The sequence below is a fragment of the Pungitius pungitius genome, chromosome 15, assembly GCF_949316345.1.
Source record: "Pungitius pungitius chromosome 15, fPunPun2.1, whole genome shotgun sequence".
Classification (NCBI taxonomy): Eukaryota; Metazoa; Chordata; class Actinopteri; order Perciformes; family Gasterosteidae; genus Pungitius; species Pungitius pungitius.
Genome location: NC_084914.1, coordinates 1,958,716 through 1,980,313, shown reverse-complemented (window position 1 = coordinate 1,980,313; position 21,598 = coordinate 1,958,716). Strand labels below are relative to the sequence as shown.

Here is a 21,598-nt window from a genome sequence, read left to right as displayed (position 1 = left end):
TAGACTGGATGAACTCTTTTGGACCTTCATTTAGATCAGGACACAATCCACCTAGATCTGATCCTGGATCTGAGGACACTTTTCAAATCTGTCCCCATTTCACAAAAGGAACTCTTCTTATTCCCTCAGTCTTCCACTCACCTGTTGGTCACACCGCCTCGTCAGCCCCCACCTGGCGCTCTGCTGCACCTACTCTCCTTAGTGTTCTAACCCCTCCCCTGGTGACCCTCGCCTTGTCCCTCCCCCGGTAACCTACCGTAGCCTTTTGTCCCCCCCCCTCAGCGGAAGGAGTGAACGTGAATAAAGCATCTTTGTCTTCTTCAGACTGTTACTAGTAGGAGGATCTGCTTCGTACCACTGACTGTCCCTTTAATAACACCCGCTGCTCTGTCCCGCCTGCTCGTGACCTTTGACATATATGGCATGTTGGCATGGCGACACCTGACGTCTGTGCGTCTAAAAACAGACCGAGGTCTCCGAGTGCAGCCGGCCTCAACGCGCTGCTTCTTCTCCTGGATTTCTGTCTGACTTGAAAACAGTTCCTCTTCCTCATGGAGAGTCTGGAGAAGCAGCTCATCTGTCCCATCTGTCTGGAGATCTTCAGCAAGCCGGTGGTCATTCTGCCATGTCAACACAACCTGTGCCGCAAGTGTGCCAACGACGTGTTTCAGGTGAGACGCACACACAGAGACACACAAAAACAGAGACACACACACACAGAGACACACAAAAACGGAAATACACACACAGAGACACACAAAAACAGAGACACACACACACAGAGACACACAAAAACGGAAATACACACACAGAGAGACCCACAGAGAGACACAAACACACACAAAAACCGAGAAATACACACACAGAGACACACACACACACACAGACACACAAAAACAGAAATACACACACAGAGACACAGAGAGAGACACACAAAACTGAAATACACAAAGAGACACACAGAGACACAAACACACACACACAAAAACAGAAATACACACACAGAGACACACACACTCAACCTCCTTGTTGGTGTGTTCAAGGACACAAAGAATAATTTCTCTAATTGATTAAATGTTCATAGATCAATCATTCATTGATTTGATCATGTTATAAAGACAATTAACCATAATTATAGTATTAATAGTAAAGGTACGGGGGCCGAGACAAGCGTCTTGAAATGTGTCTTGAGGGACAAACGCACATAGCAGCAAGGGCACTGACCTTTTATCTGGTCTACCCGTATCCTACGGTTATTAATATTTTGATTATTAATACTTTGCTCATCGATTTGGTTTCATCAACTCCGTCAGGAAGAGAATTCAACAGACTGCTCTTGTAAGACCATGTCCCCATTTGTCCCGTTGAGTCGGCCCATGCGAGCCTGAACAGCAGCCTAAGGCCCGCCCCCAATGCTCTCATTGGTCCAGAAGCGTTCATTTGTGTGTTTCTTCGTCTGCACTTCTGATGACTTTTATCCCAACATATCTTTCTTCCCTCCGTATTGATTGGGTGCGACATGACCAAATATTTTCTGATGCCTGAATGAGTAGATGTGGACTCGTCTGTCAGAGAGCGTGATAATAAAATTATTAATAATAATAACCTTTATCTATATAGCACCTTTCAAAACAAAGTAACAAAGAGCTTAACAGAACACACAGGAGTTTTACAAATACAATCAAGCACTTCATAATAAATAAGATAAAATCCGTCACGTATATAAATAAGTGATGCCTTCAGGGTCCCTCAGGGATTCCCGTTGTTGTCTGAAGCCCGATGTTCAATGATGGCTTCGTTAGCTCAGCAAAGTGCTAATGCCAACTTAGTTTATCAGAGAGCAAAGTATCCAAACGTCATATCTGTTCATCTACTTGTGTGACGCCGCTTCTCTGCAGGCATCTAATCCTTACCTGTCCACGAGGAGCGGCTCCACCGTGACGTCCGGCGGCCGGTTCCGCTGCCCGTCCTGCCGACATGAGGTGGTGCTGGATCGCCACGGGGTCTACGGACTACAGAGGAACCTGCTGGTGGAGAACATCATCGACATGTACAAGCAGGGGAGCACCAGGTAACACACACACCAGGTAACACACCCACCAGGTAACACACACCTGGGATCACCAGGTAACACACACACCAGGTAACACACACCTGGGATCACCAGGTAACACACACACCAGGTAACACACACTTGAGATCACCAGGTAACACACACACCAGGTAACACACACCTGGGATCACCAGGTAACACACACACCAGGTAACACACACTTGAGATCACCAGGTAACACACACACCAGGTAACACACACCTGGGATCACCAGGTAACACACACACCAGGTAACACACACCTGGGATCACCAGGTAACAGACACACCAGGTAACACACACCTGGGATCACCAAGTAACACACACACCAGGTAACACACACTTGAGATCACCAGGTAACACACACACCAGGTAACACACACCTGGGATCACCAGGTAACAGACACACCAGGTAACACACACACACACACCAGGTAACACACACCTGGGAGCACCAGGTAACACACACACACACCTCTACACACACACACATGACACTCCATCTTGAATTTAACTTTGCTAAGTTCATTTATTTCAGTTCCAATGAAACTGTCCACCTCTGTCGTCTGTCCTCCCGCCCGTCTTTCTGTCCTCTCACTCCCTGTCTGTCTCTCTGAGCAGCAGACCCGTCCCCGAGGAGAAGCAGGAGCAGCCGATGTGTGAGGCACATGAAGAGGAGAAGATCAACATCTACTGTGTGACCTGCAGCGTTCCCACCTGTTCTCTGTGCAAAGTGTTCGGAGCCCACAAAGACTGCGAGGTCGCTCCTCTGGACAACGTCTTCCACAAGCAGAAGGTGAGGGTGTCTCACACCTGATTCTTTTAGGTTCTGTCATGATCTGGTCTCATTCTTCTCTCTGTGTTTTTGTGTGTGCAGGCTGAGCTCACTGACTGTATCTCCATGCTCGTTGGTAACAATGAGAGGACTCAACTTGTCATCATTCAGCTGGAGGAAACCTGCACAACTGTCAACGTGAGTTCACCTGGACTCACCTGGACCCACCTGGAATCACCTATATTTGGCTGACTCACCTGTGTTATCAGGAGAACGGTCGACGGCAGAAGTCAAAGGTGTGCGAGACGTTCGACCACCTGTTCGCTCTGCTGGAGGAGAAGAAAGGTGAGATGACGCTGAGGATCAGCTCTGAGCAGGAGGAGAAGCTGGACTACCTGAGAGGTCTGAGGCGGAGGTACGGCGAACACCTAGAGAGCACCGCCAAGCTGCTTGAGACCGCCATCCAAGCCATGGACGAGTCTGAGATGGCCGTGTTCCTGCAGGTGAGCCTGAACGCACCTCGGTCGACAGGAAGTGACAGATTTATATTCAGAATAACAATAATAACTATGAACTAATAAATGATTGACATGATGTAATATGAGGAGCTGCACCTTCAAAGTCATGCTAATGATCAATAATCATAATACTGGATACATATAGTGCAATGAATTTAAAAGTAGTGTATTGTGAACTTTTATTGTAAAAGCACCAATATATGAACAAAAGTGCAATAATCTTTGGAACACTGTAAAAAAGCTGCTTTTTAACAATATTCCCTTCACAGTAGCAGGTAAGATATTTATTGTACATCTCATTTTAAACATTGTTTTGCAGAGACAAGTTACCCTCCGCCATCAGAGCATTAAACAACATTAAACATTAATCAATAACCCATTCATCTATGGACGATACCTCTGATGGTTCCCGAGGAAATAATAAAGACACACTTCCAGTGGTGCAGGTGATCAATGACTTTGGTCCCATCAACTCGTAGAAGATTTGAATCTTTTCTGTCTAAATGAAATATGTGGCAGGTTACCATGACGACTTCTAAGAATGATTTAAGATTTACTTGTTTGTTTCATCTTTTTTTGTCATTTTCTTTGACAACATTCCATATTTAATCCTTGATGTTATTGTTGTTTATCACGACCCTCTGAACACATGTGGCGTCCTTGTCTTTGTCTCCGTGCGTTCACTGGCATCCCGTTTTTTGCAGTGACTTGCAATGTGAGAATAATAAAATCGTTTCTCTTCCCACAGACCACCAAACCTCTGCTGCAGAAGTGAGTCAAGGTGTAAACAACATTAACAGCTGTCATGTTGATGGTGAGAGTAACACTGAGGATGATGACCTGCAGGATCGTGGAGGGCACCAACACGTCCCACATCGATAAAGTCCAACACGGCTACGAGAACATGGAGCACTTCACCGCCGACTTTGAGCTCCAGAGAAGATCGCTGATGAAGATCGACTTCAGCACACGTAAGAAACGGCTCGTCACCTGACCGGCAGCCACAGAGCTGCTGTCTCCCTGTAACGCTGTCAATCATCCTCAGATGAGCAACAAGATGTGGAGGAAGACAAAGCAGTGGAGGCCAGAGGGAGGAGCCAATCAGCCAATCAGCAGCCTCCTCTGTCTCCTGTGCAGCCCACAGCACTTCAGCTCCCGGCCACGCCCCCTCAGAGGGGGCGTGGCCGGGAGCTCCGAGACTCCGCCCACCATGACGCCAATGACAAAACCACCAGCCTCGTTAACTATCCAAGCCACGCCCCCGGCGCCCACCCCCTCCACAAGCACCGCCCCTCACGTATGACGTCACGTGTTGCATTCAGGAACTTGAATTCAGACATATTTGTATTTTTATAGAATTACATTAAATTTAAAATTACAATTATTTGTATTGTTCTACTACTTTATCTTCCTCCCTTTTGTCCTTCTCACCCTCCTCCTCTTCCTCTTCTGTCTCAGTCTGATCAGCAGCATGAGGAGGACGGAGACGGTACGAAGCACGTCTTCTCGTTCAGTTGGCTCAACCAGAAGTAAAACCAGGACCTGATGGGCCTCCAGTCTTCTTGTCTGCTTCCTCTATTATCCTCTATTATTTTGTATCAGTGGTGGCTGGTCTACAGAAGACCAGCCTGAGAGAAGACCTGGTCTACATAAGACCAGCCTGGCAGAAGACCTGGTCTACAGAAGACCAGCCTCTGCCAAAAACAAAAATAATTCCTTTTTATTAAAAAGACATTTTTACAAATATTCAGTATTTGTGTTTTTCAAACGTGGATTATATACCCAGTAATATTTTTCAGTTACAATATCAGCACAAAATATCTGCTTTCCCTGCAGGTCGTCTCCGCGGGTCCCAAAGAGGCGGGGCTTAGAAGCAGTTAGCCAATAACTGATGAAGTGGATGAGTGACATTATAATTTCTACGCTGCGCTCTGTCAGGTCTGATCTTTACTACACGACAGTTATATCATATGAATATTTGATATATATATTCATAGTTTTATACATATTAATATACTGAGTTGAATGAATAAGAAGTCTTTATTATGTTAAACCGTTGGAATCAATAGCTAGCTCCATGCTAACGGTGAACAATGTTTCCATCTTCCTCCATGAATGTTCTCACGCATGTTTGACCAAGTGAGACGTTTCATTTCTTTAAAAAAAAAGCGTTTAGCACTGAAGGAAATCTATTCTTGAACTTTGTCAGGGACAAATGATGAAATGAGTTTGTGGAAATAAATACTCAGTGACGTCAGTTTGAAGCAGCAGACAACGTTTTATTGTAAATATCAAATGTTGAAACAGGATCAGATCCTCCTTAGTTAATTACACATATGTATATTATAGATGGATAGATATACATCTATATATATATATATCTACACATAGAAATATGCATACTTCAATTTCGATTATGATGAAATTAAACTGCGTGAGCGGATGAAAGCAAAGCGGTCCACCATCAGAACCTTCAGAACCATCAGAACCTTCAGAACAGTGGACTACTTTCCGAAGGTGTCCATCATCTTGCGGTTGGTGTCGGCCTGCTGGGCCATCTGCTCGGCCCGGGCCATCTCCAGAACTCCTCTCAGCAGGTGGAAGGTCAGGTCCAGAGAGATGGGAGGCTCTTCGGACCTCCGGCCCATCACCCCGGGCGCCTCCTCCACCTCCGGAGCCCCGCTCACTGCCGAAGAGGAGGAGCGGAGACCTGGAGAGCCATCGGAGGAGGATCCCCCCCCCACCCGGAGGGACAACTCCTCCCCCAGGTGGAGCAGCAGTGGTCGGGGGAGGAGACGGCGCGGTCCGGCGGGGCAGTCGACTGGTCGACAGTCAGTGGGGCGGGGGGGGGAGGCGCCGAGCGCCACCACGAACCACAGCAGCATCTTCATCTTCATCAGCGCCCACTGAGCCGATCTGAGGGATCACAGTCAACACACCTGATCTATATATCTATACTGTATCTATATATATATCCATATCTATATATACTGTATATACACATATATCTATATATATCTACATATACTGTATATACACATATATATCGATATATCGATATATGTTTGTTTTAGAACAATACACAATCCTTAAGGATACATAACAACATCTAAATATTAAACATTGCTCTCTTACCTGATTGTCCTGCAACACTGTCTCCGTGTGTCTCTCTGTGTCTCTGTCTCTGTCTGTGAGTCTCTGTGTCTCTGTGTCTCTGTGTCTCTGTGTGTCTCTGTGTGTCTGTGTGTCTCTGTGAGTCTCTGTCTGTGAGTCTCTGTGTCTCCGTGTGTCTCCGTGTGTCTCTGTGTCTCTGTGTCTCCGTGTGTCTCTGTGTCTCTGTCTCTGTGTCTCTGTGTGTCTCTGTGTGTCTCTCTGTGTCTCTGTGTCTCTGTGTCTCTGTCTCTGTGTGTCTCTGTGAGTCTTCTTCCAGCTCAGCCCTGAAGTCCTTTTCTACTTTATATATCAGTGGGTGTTGGGGGTCTGGAGGGGGCTTACGCCTCTCTGTGATGATGATGATGACGATGAAGACGACAACGATGATGATGATGATGATGATGATGTGACCTTTGTGAGCTCCGCTGTGGACGGACTCTTTGACCTTCATCTCCTGCAGTAACAGAAACACTTTGACACTCGAATTCAAAAGGTGTCTTTTTGAAGACGTCTTCAGTACTCAGACACCAATAAAGGAGTTTAATGGAGTTAGATTTGGTTAAATAACTTTAACCCAGTTTATTTGGTTTGTTTAGTTGGTTATACTTAGTTGAGTTGTTAATTTACTTGCTAACTAGCATTGTTCAACCTCAAACCACATTTTAAAAACTCTTCACATTCAGCGACACCAAACATTTCTGTACTAATTATATTGAAATATAGGAAATCAAAGTATTATCAGTTAATCATAACGTCAGGTTGCCTCACAGAGGAGGAAGAGACGGAATCTTTTCACATGTGCAGGAAATGATTTCTGATTCATTCTTACATTCGTTTGCTTTAATACATTCAATGCATCAAAAATATATATTATTCTAATGAAACAATGTTTGTATGCGAAAATTCATTCAGACTTTCACTAAAAGTTCATAACTGATGTAATGCTCCCTGTTGCTAGGGAGACTCCCCCTTGGTCACATGATGTCGGCGATCCACAGAACTTCCAAACAGGTTGTTTTTAACAGAAATACGAATGTGCACAACACACTACTTTAAAATGAATTATTTGATTTTATTATTGCAATTCAAATTTGAATTATTACTATTTCAACAAAACCAAAGTAACACATGAAAGATCTTTAGAACACGTCTGTTGCTCATTGCATCTATTTGTGTGTTTCAGAAAGGGAACATCTAGGTTGTCTCCTCTGTAGCACAAACAAAACGAATGAACTCTGAACCCTGAAGCATGTGGACAGTCGGAGGACTGGTTAAAGGTCGATATGTCTCGCTGTGGTGACCTCTGACCTTTTGGTGCTTGGACAACAACAACCGTGGCTTCGTCTCGCATCAAAGTCAAAGTGCTTGTGGCCAGAAAACCTCCTTTGTTTCGTTTTTACACCCATCGGGACGGAGAGGAATTCATTCTATGTGAGATGAAGAGTCTCTGGACGCTGACCTCAATGCACACATGACATCATTCAGCCACTTACAACACGTGCATTTCAACCATAGAGAAGATCCATTTCAACACCAGTTCCTCCATCAGTCCGATCCACAGGATCAGGTTCTGATGGTGGTTGTGTAGACCTGCAGAGCAGACCTCAGAGGCAAGAGAGAGATCAATAATATCACATATCAGTCCATCAGGTGATTCCTGGAGGCACACGAGTCTCCATCTGTCAAGTATCAGAGGGGCTTCTACAGGCATTGATACGTGAAGACGTCACTGAAAGGCTCTGACGTCATCGTCAACGAGCCTCACGGCGAGCTTTACTCTGAAGGGCGCAGGCGGAAACAGCGGTCCTGCGGTCAGTGAGCTTCCGGTGCAGAGATGGTCGGACGGGAGCGAGTTGTCCAGCTGCTCCGGCAGATCGAGCGAGCGGCGTAAGTTTCACACACTTTCACTAAAGCTCCATATTCCTGCAGGTACCTGAACGTAGCAAAGGTTACCTGGGGACACCTGGACGTCGGAGAAACCACACGTCAACAAACTGCGGTGACGTCAACAACCTGAGACTGCGGTCAACTCAGCCAACACTTGAATTTTAGTGCACGTTTATGCTGACATTTACGGTATTGACCAAGTAACCGGAATAAAAGCTATTTAATCAAATATTCTGGACAATAACTGAAGTATGTGAGTTAAGGACGAGTCTGACTACTCTTGTACAGTATTTTTATTCCTAATTTTATCTTATCTCCTCTAACTTACTAACCCATAGCTTTAGTTTTTAGCGTACTAACCCATAGCTTATATTTGATATTTTATTATACTTTTATTTTATTTTTATCTTATGTGCACTATGTCGTCTTTATTGTACTGTCTTCATGCACCTTCCGCCAAGACAATTTCCATGTATGTACAACATATTATGGGAATAAACGTTTCCTGATTCCTGATTCCTAAATGCAATATTTTTACTGTACATTTTTAGAGATTTCTCCAAAGTAAAAGTCATATTTTTGCTAGTTCCAAAGCACTATTTCTCAAAGTTTGGACTGCAATAAAAACTTTTAAAGATTTAGCAATAATTCCAGGCTAAATCTGTTTTTATTGCAGTCCAAACTTTGAGAAATGGTGCTTTTGAATTTGCAATTATAGGGCTTTTACTTTGGAGAAATCTCTAAAAATGTACAGTAAAAATATTGCAAACAAATTTTATTGTACAAGAGTAGTCAGACTGGTCCCTAACTCACATACTTCAGTCATTGTCCAGAATATTTGATTAAATAGCTTTTATTCCGGTTACTTGGTCAATACCGTAAATGTCAGCATAAACGTGTACTAAAGTTCAAGTGTCGGCTGAGTTGACCGCAGTAACCTGAGGCAGCGCGATTGTAAAACCCTTCCGGTGGAGTTCCGTGAACTGGAGGAAGATCTTTGATCCAGATCAACGTGGAGACCCGGTTTCACAGAAGAAAGCTTCTCTGACCTTGATTACTCACCAATGCTAACCTCCTAGTGTCCTTTCCTAACCACTTGTCCTTGGCCTAGAAAACTCTCGAGGTTTGTTATGATTAAGAGGAGACGTGCTGCTACCCCAAGGGTTTGTGGGAAATGAAGGACTAGTGTTCCCTTTGCTGAAGGAGACAAGGACGCATTAAAGTACCTTTCCTGTAGTGGACCAGGTGTTCGTCCATTGAGCTGTTGTTTTGAGCTGCCCTCTGATTGGTCCTCTGCTCTGTGGACAGGTGCCGATGTCCCGCCCACTCCAACTCCTTTCACCCAGGTACTAATTGATCATGTCACATGTGTCGTATGTTGTGTGGCCCTGTGTGATGATGCGATCAGGTCACATGTTTGTCCCGCAGGTGTCGGCGCCGCAACCTGCATCGTCCGGAAGACCGACTACGCCTTCGAGGTGGTTCACGCCGGACTGTGTACAACAATGCTTTAAGAAGACATGACACCTGGAGGTCACATGACTGACGGATTGATAGGAAATAGAATCTGTTGTGTTGATTTTTTACTTTGTGATACGAGGGGACAGACATGTTTAATGTCTCATGTCCTGATCAATGATCAATAATCCCACTGTGCTTGTTTGTGTCAGATGGCGAGTTCCAACATCAGATACGGAGAAGGAGTCAGCAGAGAGATTGGCATGGTAACCACACATCCTCATCATGAGGCGCCGTGAACCTTCTGCCAAGTTAACTTGACGTTGTCCTCCTGCAGGACCTGCAGAACCTTGGGGCTCGGAACGTCTGTCTGATGACGGACAAGAACTTGTCCCGCCTCCCGCCTGTGCAGGACGTCCTGGAGTCTCTATCCTCACACGGAGTCAAGTTCAAAGTCTACGACAGCGTCCGGGTGGAGCCCACCGACACCAGGTGATGCTCCCCACTCACCCCATCTCACCCCCACACTCACCCTATTTCCCCCTATTTCACCCCTACTCACCCCATCTCACCCCCACACTCACCCCATTTCACCCCCACTCACCCCATCTCACCCGCACTCACCTCATCTCACCTCCACTCGCCCCATCTCACCCCCACTCACCCCATCTCACCTCATCTTACCCCACTCACCCCATCTCACCCCCACTCACCCTATTTCACCCCCACTCACCCCATCTCACCCCCACTCACCTCATCTCACCCCCACTCACCCCATCTCACCCCCACTCACCCCATCTCACCCCCACACTCACCCCATTTCACCCCCACTCACCCCATCTCACCCGCACTCACCTCATCTCACCCCCACTCACCCGCACTCACCCCCACTCACCCCATCTCACCTCATCTTACCCCACTCACCCCATCTCACCCCCACTCACCCTATTTCACCCCCACTCACCCCATCTCACCCCCCACTCACCTCATCTCACCCCCACTCACCCCATCTCACCCCCACTCACCCCATCTCACCCCCACACTCACCCTATTTCACCCCATTTCACCCCCATTCACCCCATCTCACCCCCACTCACCTCATCTCACCCCCACTCACCCCCACTCACCCCATCTCACCCCATTTCACCCCCACACTCACCCTATTTCCCCCCATTTCACCCCCACTCACCCCATCTCACCCCCACTCACCTCACCCCCACTCACCCCATCTCACCCCCACTCACCACATCTCACCTCATTTCACCCCCACTCACCCCATCTCACCCCCACACTCACCCCATTTCACCCCATCTCACCCCCACTCACCTCATCTCACCTCATCTCACCCCATCTCACCCCCACTCACCCCATCTCACCCCCACACTCACCCCATTTCACCCCATCTCACCCCCACTCACCTCATCTCACCTCATCTCACCCCATCTCACCCTATCTCACCCCCACTTCAGGGCTCCAGTAGAAACAGGAAGGAGAAACAAACATATTATTAGTTTGTTCATTTGATGCATTTAAAGGATCATCGTTGTTCATTGTCGCAGCTTCAAAGACGCCATCGAGTTTGCAAAGTGTGACTCGTTTGACGTGTTCGTAGCGGTGGGCGGGGGCTCCGTGATTGACACCTGCAAAGCAGCCAATCTGTTCGTGTGTCACCCGGACGCCGACTTCCTGGATTTCGTCAACGCGCCGATCGGAAAAGGGAAGCCGGTCACCGGCGCCCTGAAGCCGCTCATCGCAGGTAACAAGAAGGTTCAAGATTCAAATAGTTGTTTATTAATCACTATTTACTTAATCATTAAACACGTTACATCTGTGCATGCAGCCAAATATACAAGATCCTTTGAATACTATTTAATATTAATATTCAGTTGAATTAAATATTATAACATTAGATAATACTATATATTATTAGAATTACTACCCTTTTCTTAACTTATTAGTAACAATAGATGGATACATTTGTTTTTTCAAATTGATTGACTTCTGCCGTTTGGCCATGAACACTTTCTTTATAAGGTTGATTTAATTCTCTCTCGCTCTTCAGTTCCCACGACGGCCGGCACTGGCAGCGAGACCACCGGCGTCGCCATCTTCGACTACGAGCCTCTGAAAGCCAAAACCGGTATGAGCAAAGAAGAAGAGATCCGTGACATCACAGGCGCCTCCTGAGCTGTGATTGGTTGTCTGTGCCCAGGTATCGCCAGCAGAGCCCTCCGACCCACGCTGGGCATCGTGGACCCGCTGCACACGCTCAGCATGCCCGAGAGGGTCGCCGCCAACAGCGGCTTCGACGTGCTCTGGTCGGTCACATGATGCTAACCAATCAGAGCTAACGTGTGCAGAGTGTTTCATGGATCGGACGCAGTAGACCGTATCTCGTTGTATGCATTCATCTTATTTTACAACTAAGTAGCACAGTGTAGGAGACAACATGGCTAATGCTGTGACAGTAAGGAACCTTGTCACCATGGTGATAAGATGATGGACAGGTCCAGAAGGTTTGTACAGCGTGTTTCCTGTGGGTTGTTTGCCTCAGTCACGCCCTGGAGTCGTACACTGCCCTCCCCTACAACCAGAGGAGCCCCTGCCCCCCCAACCCCATGAACCGCCCCGCCTACCAGGGCAGCAACCCCATCAGCGACGTCTGGTCCCGCCACGCGCTCCACCTGGTCGCCCAGTACATGAAGCGGTGAGTTTAAATACACGCTGGTATTACGCAATCCCTCGGGTAAAATAACTAATAATGCAAACAAGCAACTAATTATTAATTGGGTCAAAAAGTTAATAAAAATATCACATGGAAGTATTTAAGATATTTGTCAATAGAAAGTACTTTTATCATTTAGAATATTTAGATATTAATTAATTAGAATAATTTCAACAAAAAGTTAGTTTATAAGATTGAATCACTTTAGAAAGCGTGTATTTTAGATTTTAGAGGTGGAACGTGTTGAACTACATCTCTTCTGTTGTCCTCGCGCACTTTGCGCTCAACTCATATTTAAACCACGGTCTTTTAGGGACACAGTGGTGTCCTCTGCAGGGGGGATGGAAGTAGCCTAGCAGTTAGCTTAGCCTAGCAGCTAGCAACATGTTGCAGTTCTTGTGTTCCTTCCAATGCAAAAAGCTCTTTGCACTAACGGACTGCAGTACGCAGCGCCTTCAGGGGTCACAGGTCAGGGGTCAACGCACACCAGAAGGAAACAAAACTGTCAAAATATTTTAGCGCAATAATCTTGGCCACAATAATAATTAATCGTAGATTAACGTGTTAACTTTCACAGCCCTAAATATATATATATATATATAAAACAAACCATCCACGTCCATAGAACGTTAAATGACCATGGGTTTGCGGTACACGTTTGTTTAAATACAGTGATGTATGTCTTTAGAAATGAACACTAAGGGATTCAGTATTCGTTCAATGTGTTGATATTGAGCCCCACGGGTAGTAACCCTATAGGGGAGACGCTGACACATGTCTAACCAATGGGAGCAGTGTGTGTGTACGTCTTCTGACTCGTGTCATTTAGCCGGTTTTCTTTGTTTAAGTCACACATCATGCAGGTCCATACATGTCCCTCTGTTGTTTTAGCGTCGCCATGTTTCCATCATCTGAACGGCAGGTCACGTGATCTGAAGGCACCTTTTGATCATATTGTAACTGACCGACATTTAGAGCTTATACTTTATAATACTTTTACCTTTTTACTTTAAGTACTTTAATACTTGAGCTTGAGTTGATATTTTTAAACCCTGGAATCTGTCCTTCTACTTGAGTCGAATGTGAATGGTGTGTTTTGTGTGTTTACAGATCGGTGCGAGACCCCGAGGACCTGGAGGCCCGTTCCAGCATGCACCTGGCCAGCGTGTTTGCTGGCATCGGCTTTGGGAACGCAGGAGTTCACCTGTGGTGAGAAACCTCCACGTGTGTGTGTGTGTGTGTGTGTGTGTATCTTCTATCAGGGTGTAGCATGAGGTCAACCTCTCTGCTGCTGATGTCCTCAGGTGAGTAGCAGAGGGGTTTTGATGGGTTTTGCAAAACTGGCACAAGGTGCACAATCTCCATAACATGCCGGAGATTCTGGAGGTTGAGCACTTCCTGAGTGACTTCCATCAGCATCTTCTATAACACCAGAATCAGCAAGTCCACCCACCACTAGCAGGTTTCAGGATGAAATCCTTGAACTGCTGGTCAGACCTTACGCTGATGCAGAAGGTCCTTCGTTCCTCCTCTTGCACGACAATGGCCTCATGTGGCAAAAGTATGCAGGCTGAAGGAAGTGATCCCATCGATTGGCCCTCACGATCACCTGACCTAAAACCAATAGCGGCATTGTGTTTGGGTCCATCAGACGGCATGTATGTGTATATGAAACACCCTTAGATGGTTTCCCTTTGCGTGACTCGTGACCTTTGACCCCTGCAGTCACGGGATGTCGTATCCAATCGCTGGCAACGTAAAGACTCACTTAGCGAAGGGTTACAGCGTGGAGCACCCTCTGGTGGTGAGTGACGGAACTACAGCCCAAACATTACATCATGAGAGACATTATTTTGACTGTGTGTGTGTGTGTGTGTGTGCGTGTGTGTGTTTGTGTGTGTGTGTGTGTTTATGTGTGTGTCCTCAGCCTCATGGTCTCTCTGTGGTCCTCACGGCTCCGGCTGTCTTCAACTTCACGGCTCCAATGTGTCCAGAGCGCCACCTGGAGGCTGCAGAGATTCTGGGTCGGTTCACACCTGTTCACCCTCACACCTGTAGATCCTCACACCTGTTCACCCTCACACCTGTAGATCCTCACACCTGTTCACCCTCACACCTGTTCATCCTCACACCTGTTCACCCTCACACCTGCTCCTTTACACACGGGTAATGTTCAGGGTTGTTGTATCGGTTCAAAGCTGTTTCCATAGCCCTCTATTGATGCTATTTACCTGTGATTACCTGTGATCTTTCAGGCGCAGACATCCGGCAAGTGAAGCAGGAGGATGCGGGCGCCATCCTGGCCGACACGCTACGTCACTTCATGTATGACCTGCAGGTGGAGAACGGACTGGGAGCTGTGGGATACAGCAGAGAGGACGTCCCGGCACTGGTGAAGGGAACCATCCCTCAGGTGGGCCTCCTCACCGACCCTTTAATGGACCAGATACATCATAGACTTTAATAAGGACACTTCATGTCAACAAGCTTCCAGAGGTGTGATTGTCGTTTGCCTGTTGTTCCAGGAGCGAGTGACCAAACTGTGCCCCAGAGCTCACAGTGAGGACGACCTCAGCCAGCTGTTTGAGGCCTCCATGAAGCTCTACTGATCTCCGGTCTGCAGCTCATCTGCGTCCACGAGGGGTCACTTCAAGGTCGATGAGGAATTAATTCACACGTCAACGTGAATAAAAACCATTCCTCAGAGTCGTCTGGTTTATTTGCGTGTGCGTGTGTGTGTGTGTGTGTTCTTAGAAGAGCCTTTTGTGTTAATCCAGTCTAATCTGATCCAGGGACAGTTGTTACATGAACCTCATCTGATCCCACAGGATTAATCCTCCTGGATTGGATTAAATCCTGATCTGAAGAACAGCTGTTTAGAGTTGGTTCAATCAACCAGGGGAGTATTACAGGAACCAGGATACGGGATTAAGTCGGGATATTCAGGTGATCCTGGATGAATTGAGCTTTGACTTGGTTCCCCAAAGACGTTGGATTAAACCAAGTAACCAGAGGCGAGAGGAAGAGGAGCTGGTGAGCGAGGCAGACGTTCTCTGTGGTTATTAGCTCTCATAACAAGCTGCTCACAGCCCATCACCACTTCCTCTCCTGCAGCAGATGCTGTGTGGCTTTCTGCAGAGCCTTTCTCACAGGAGCAACACGGTGACAGTTACAAGCATCTTCTGTGGTAGACCATCGCTGCATGATCTTCAGTTAGACATCAGAAGACTGGATCAGACAGGACTTTACTCACTGTAACAACAGGGAGTAAACGACACAGCTTGTTTAAATACAGCACCAGAAGTTGTGTATTCAGAAGAATATCTGTAAAATATTTAAACAATATAAAACCATAATTAATTAAAGCTTCTAGCAGCGTTGAACGGGCCTTCGCCTCTCCTTGCATGTCGGGGGGGGCAGCGGTCAAAATTAAGTGAAACCAGGAATCGTCCCAAGTTCATGGCCTCTTAAGTAGAACCTTACCACTAAGCTACTGGCTTTGCTGCAATGTTACGTTAAAGTTAAAGGTCTTTTAAACCACACCCCTTACAGACTTCATTGGTCCATACAAACATGAGAAATAATGAGATCTCAACAATCTATTAATAACTGTAGATGGCATTGAGCCAATGATCATTCACTGAAAATGTCGTCAAAATTGGACTTGGAGACACTAAGTCCAATTTTGACGACATTTTCAGGAGGAAAACGTGTTTTTCACAAAATTCTAAATGGCTAAAAATTCGGCAGGTGCATTTGCATTCAATGATTGATTTTTTTGTAAAACCTATCCAAGAGCACCTGTGGGCAAAATGTCAAGTCAATCAGTGAAACAGTAAGCACTTGTAGGGGGCGCTAGAGAGCCGTTCTTTTATCTCCAAGAATATCAACATTTTTCTCACTTCTGATGCACATGCAAAAAATCAAGTGTTTGAAAAGAGAGAAACTCTTTTTGCCAATTATCTGTATTATATAAATATTTTGAGGGACCCAGTGGGATAAAAGGTGGTCACATAAATAATATGATTCAGTCGTGTACGTCGCTTCCCAGAACCCGACCCAACAAACCGGATCCACTTACAATCCTGTCGCTCACGTCTCACAAATCAAACGGTTAAACACATTCATTTGTAAAAGAGTTTCTACAGACACACCGAGCTGTGTGTTCCTGCCGGGACTCGATGGTTAAATGATGATTGAAGGACCTTAACGGAGTCACAGAGTGAAAGAACCTGAGCGGATGGAGGTGTCTCCTGCAGGGCTGATGGGAGGTGTGAGGACCCGCCTCTCTCCCCTCAGCTGGTCCTCGTTGGTCCTCCTGCTGCTTCAGAGCTCCACTTCTGCTCGGGTTCACCAGAGGAAACACCGATGCACGCCATGCTTTCCCTCCCAGCTGCTGCTCTGTGCGCCCTGTGTTCAGGTGAGTGTTTGCAGCCAATCAGGAGCCGACAAGCTCCGCCTCCGACTCACCTGCATCACCTGTCTGTCTGTCCGCAGCGCTGGTTGCCATGGCAGCACAGCTGACTCAGGAGGACCTGACATTGACCAGGAGAGTTGGTGGGAAAGTTTCCTTCAGCTGTCGAGGCACTGAACAGTGTAACAGTTATTATGTATTCTGGTACCAGAAGAGAGACACAGAAACATTCACACGGATTCTTCGTATTAATAAGAGAAATGGAGACACATATAAGGGGTACAATCATCCTCAGAAAGATGATTTCACAGCTGTGAATAAAGACGGCTGGGATTTGGAGATACAGAAAGTTAAACCCAGTCATTCAGCCTCCTACTACTGCTCCTGTTGGATCCTCACAGTGAGAAAAGCTTCCTGCAGCCTGAACAAAAACCATCAGAAGAACAGGAAGCGTTTGAGAAAGATCTAAAACCACATCTCAGGGTGATGCTCCTCAAACACACATCATGATTCATTCATTCATTCAGGAAGAACAAACTAGTGGAACAGAGACATGAATAAAACAAGTTAAAGAAATCTAACAAAAGTCTATAATAAAACATGAAGAAGCTTTTGATGAAAGTTAAAATAATATTTAAGGTGTAATAGTCTAATCTCTCCTCACCATGTTCATCCAATGACAACATTTCCTGTCTTCCCTTCACAATAAAAGCTCTGCAGACATATTTCTAACATCAGATGTTGAAGCAGAAGATTTCCCTCCAGTAAATTGAAGGTATTTCACTTTGATTTGTTCCTTTTATTTTGTAAAGCCCCAAATAGCAGATTACAAATGATCCTCAGAGGCTTTACAGTCTGTACAGTCTGTAGAACCAGAACCTTCACATCAGGTTAATGAAGGTTTTGTCTCCCCATCAAACCAAAACTTTGATCCAGATCAAAAGAGCTTTTGGTCTGATCTTCATCTGCAGAAGATGTTCGTGGTCCCCAGAGGATGAATCACAGTATTTTAACCTGTTTACCTGTGAACCAACAGAGAAATGTCTTATGAAGGTTTTTAGAACAACGTTTAATTATTAAAAGTTACATTTAATTTATAAAACTGAGAAATCAGAATCACTCCAATATTTCAAATGGCCATAAATCCACCAAAGATGTTTATTCAAGCTTTAATATATTAAATTATTATCCTCTGTTAAACAGAAATGTGTCCTTGTTGATCTGTTTACGTTATTTGTCTCAAACAGCTACAAACTCACCAAAGTTCATCCTCTGAGGACCATGAACGTGTCCTCAGAGGCGCTGTGTTTTAGAATGAAGGAAAAGAAGAAAGCGTTAATATGAAGAAATGAGAAGCTCCTCCTGGAGATGAAAAGTGACTCAGAAGGTTTTTGTCTCGCTCTGTTTCACTGTGGTTTGATTACAACTATTACTATGGTTACTTCATCTTTGGCTCTGGGACCAAACTGTACGTAACAGGTAAGAATAAACATTTCATTCAAGTTTCATGTGATTTTAATGAGTTCAGGCTTCACATATTCATGTGTTCATCATTTGTAGATAATTATTGATCCCATGCAGCTGCTGTGCATCAAAATGTTAAAAATCAATAAACTACTCGAGTTATTCTTTATTTTTGCAGAACATTAAACTGATTTAGTACGAAAAATGTAAACATTGAAATGTATTTAAAATGAACATTATCAGATCCTTTCAGTTGTTGAGCTTCATCCTTTATCAGAAAGTATATTAAATTGATTAATGAATTATTAAATAAAATTATCTTTGTTTTGAATCAGAAAATGTATTACTTTAGAATAAATATACTCTTTGTACTAATGATAATATAATACACTGTATGATAGATTTAGTGATCTTTAATCTTGCCGTTTACATTTAAAATGATGTATTGTTCTGTCAGCTAGAGATTTATTATTAATATTATTATTCGTAATAAGAGTAAATTGTAGGGTGGCTAAATATTTAGTTTTTTTATTGTAATGAGAACAGAAATGAAAATTGTATTTTTTAAAAAGACAAACAGTTCATTATTATGTTTGTAGGCTGTTAACGTAAATTACATCATCAGATCATACGTGTTTCCTTCTGATAATAAATTAGGTTTCATTTTATCTTTGTACAGCAGTTAGAGAGAATGTGTTTTTTTACTCATTTGGTTAAAATTGTAAGAAAAACAAATATTTATAAATCAATTTCTTTGCGAGTGTAACAAAATTCATTTTATTTCATTTCATTGAGGAAGATATTTGTCAAATTTGATATACACTGGGTACAAAAGTTCAACTTTTTATGATTTTATTTGTATATGATCTGTTTAATCATAGAAATCAGCTTACAGCCCTGTTTTTATTGTAATTTGTTGTAATGTAATATTTGTCATTATAGAATTCAGGTGAACATTCTGTGCTGTGATGATGATCTATTTAGTCATTATTTTCTATTTTATATAATGTAATGTTACTTTAAACAAACAGCATAATATAATATTAGTTTAAAAATCATTTTTAATTGTATAATATTATATTACCTTACTTATTATTTTACATTATACTATGTTCTATTGTATTAAATTGTATTATTGTATGTTATGTCACATATTGTTATATCATATGTATTATATGTTATTTTACACTATAATGTATTATTGTATGTTATTTTACACTATCATGTATTATTGTATGTTATTTTACACTATAATGTATTGTTGTATGTTATTTTACACTATCATGTATTATTGTATGTTATTTTACACTATAATGTATTGTTGTATGTTATTTTACACTATAATGTATTGTTGTATGTTATTTTACACTATCATGTATTATTGTATGTTATTTTACACTATAATGTATTGTTGTATGTTATTTTACACTATAATGTATTATTGTATGTTATTTTACACTATAATGTATTATTCTATGTTATTTTACACTATCATGTATTATTGTATGTTATTTTACACTATAATGTATTGTTGTATGTTATTTTACACTATCATGTATTGTTGTATGTTATTTTACACTATCATGTATTATTGTATGTTATTTTACACTATAATGTATTGTTGTATGTTATTTTACACTATCATGTATTATTGTATGTTATTTTACACTATAATGTATTGTTGTATGTTATTTTACACTATAATGTATTGTTGTATGTTATTTTACACTATCATGTATTATTGTATGTTATTTTACACTATCATGTATTATTGTATGTTATTTTACACTATCATGTATTATTGTATGTTATTTTACACTATCATGTATTATTGTATGTTATTTTACACTATAATGTATTGTTGTATGTTATTTTACACTATCATGTATTGTTGTATGTTATTTTACACTATCATGTATTGTTGTATGTTATTTTACACTATCATGTATTATTGTATGTTATTTTACACTATAATGTATTGTATGTTATTTTACACTATCATGTATTATTATATGTTATTTTACACTATCATGTATTATTGTATGTTATTTTACACTATCATGTATTATTGTATGTTACGTCACATTGTGTATTTGGCGGCTTGTTGCTGTCGTCTCTCTTCAGGTGAGGAGGTGGTGAAGCCCGTGGTGAGCGTGTACCCAGCAGCATCCAGCGCCAACCTGGAGGGGAGGAGCTCCCTGCTGTGTCTGGCCTCCTCCATGTTTCCTCCTCTGGTCCGGTTCTCCTGGAAAAGACAGAAGGAGAACGGTCCTCTGGTGGAGATGCTCCCTGCTGAGGCAGAGCAGCTGGAGCTCACAGAGTCCGGACGCACCGCCGCCATCTTGCTGGTCCATCAGCAGGAGAACAGCCGCTATCGATACCGCTGCTGCGTCCATCACGAGGGGGGAAGGGTGGAGGCCCAGACCGAGCAAGGTGACGAGGGGTCATGATCTTCATGTGGAGACGCTGCTGTGAAGAGAGCAGAGGATGCTTCTCACTGACAAACCAGTCCCTGCTTTTCTCTTTCAGAGGTCAGAGTTCCTTCATCAGCTCCTCCATCAGCTCTTCCATCATCTCCTCCATCATCTCCTCCATCAGCTCCAGGCCCGTCTCCGTACCAGGTGAAGCTGCTGTGCCGGCTCTACGTGGGGCTGGTAGTGAAGAGCCTGGTGTTCTGCTGTGGAGTCTCTCTGGTGATGGTCCTCAGGAACACTGCTCACATGTAGGACTTCTCTCCTCTTCACCTCCATCCGTTAGTCCCTTTGATCAGCAGTCATTAACATCTGCTTCCAGGTGATGCTGATGTTCAGATGTTAAACACCACCATCCTAAAGGTATGAATACATACACCTGTGTATTCTACTGACATTTACTGTCATTATTTCTACTGTTAATTACAGTATTTCTACTTAAACATCTTGTATAATGATGGAACATGATGCGGAATCATCAGCTGTCTGTTAAATATTCTGATTTTCCGTCTAATGAATGTTGATTATCTGATTGTTGGGATCCTGAAGTGATGGTTTTATACGTAATATTGATGAAGTCTATTTGTGGTCGTTGTGTTTTCTGCTTCAGTTTGTTTCTTCATGCATTGAACACGTTATGAA

General features: G+C 43.7%; 4 protein-coding genes across 4 annotated transcripts; 3 read left to right on the top strand and 1 right to left on the bottom strand.

Annotated features, from left to right (window-relative positions):
- Positions 1-419: 419 nt before the first annotated feature.
- Positions 420-5,639, top strand: LOC119209131 (E3 ubiquitin-protein ligase TRIM63-like). Its single transcript, XM_062557554.1, is given in 10 exon segments — positions 420-671; positions 1,899-2,071; positions 2,713-2,887; positions 2,969-3,064; positions 3,136-3,369; positions 4,133-4,155; positions 4,231-4,355; positions 4,430-4,559; positions 4,561-4,681; positions 4,843-5,639. Coding segments are annotated over 10 exon segments (1,272 nt in total). The 5' UTR covers positions 420-551; the 3' UTR covers positions 4,918-5,639.
- Positions 5,640-5,888: 249 nt separating this feature from the next.
- Positions 5,889-6,170, bottom strand: LOC119209135 (corticoliberin-like; the record flags this gene model as incomplete). Its single annotated transcript, XM_037458187.2, has 1 exon — positions 5,889-6,170. A coding segment is annotated over one exon (282 nt), but the record flags the coding sequence as incomplete, so codon positions are not given.
- A 1,673-nt stretch (positions 6,171-7,843) lies between these two features.
- On the top strand, positions 7,844-15,313 carry adhfe1 (alcohol dehydrogenase iron containing 1). Its single transcript, XM_062557896.1, has 14 exons — positions 7,844-8,424; positions 9,733-9,770; positions 9,853-9,902; positions 10,095-10,148; positions 10,220-10,374; positions 11,442-11,638; positions 11,945-12,022; positions 12,095-12,200; positions 12,437-12,589; positions 13,718-13,816; positions 14,333-14,411; positions 14,535-14,631; positions 14,863-15,020; positions 15,133-15,313. The coding sequence occupies exons 1-14, from the start codon at positions 8,372-8,374 to the stop codon at positions 15,214-15,216; spliced, it is 1,401 nt and encodes a 466-aa protein (XP_062413880.1). The 5' UTR covers positions 7,844-8,371; the 3' UTR covers positions 15,217-15,313.
- A 1,642-nt stretch (positions 15,314-16,955) lies between these two features.
- On the top strand, positions 16,956-21,598 carry LOC119203020 (immunoglobulin lambda-1 light chain-like). Its single transcript, XM_062557740.1, has 5 exons — positions 16,956-17,027; positions 17,105-17,408; positions 18,448-18,500; positions 20,610-20,918; positions 21,015-21,598. The coding sequence occupies exons 1-5, from the start codon at positions 16,976-16,978 to the stop codon at positions 21,209-21,211; spliced, it is 915 nt and encodes a 304-aa protein (XP_062413724.1). The 5' UTR covers positions 16,956-16,975; the 3' UTR covers positions 21,212-21,598.

Bases quoted from the DNA above. Each gene is read 5' to 3' on its own strand.
- adhfe1 (XM_062557896.1), top strand. From the start codon at position 8,372: ATGGTCGGACGGGAGCGAGTTGTCCAGCTGCTCCGGCAGATCGAGCGA. The intron at 8,425-9,732 runs GTAAGTTTCACA...CTCTGTGGACAG, and splicing joins CGGCAGATCGAGCGAGCGGC to GTGCCGATGTCCCGCCCACT. The intron at 9,771-9,852 runs GTACTAATTGAT...TTTGTCCCGCAG, and splicing joins CTCCAACTCCTTTCACCCAG to GTGTCGGCGCCGCAACCTGC.
- LOC119203020 (XM_062557740.1), top strand. From the start codon at position 16,976: ATGCACGCCATGCTTTCCCTCCCAGCTGCTGCTCTGTGCGCCCTGTGT. The intron at 17,028-17,104 runs GTGAGTGTTTGC...GTCTGTCCGCAG, and splicing joins TCTGTGCGCCCTGTGTTCAG to CGCTGGTTGCCATGGCAGCA. The intron at 20,919-21,014 runs GTGACGAGGGGT...TTTCTCTTTCAG, and splicing joins GGAGGCCCAGACCGAGCAAG to AGGTCAGAGTTCCTTCATCA.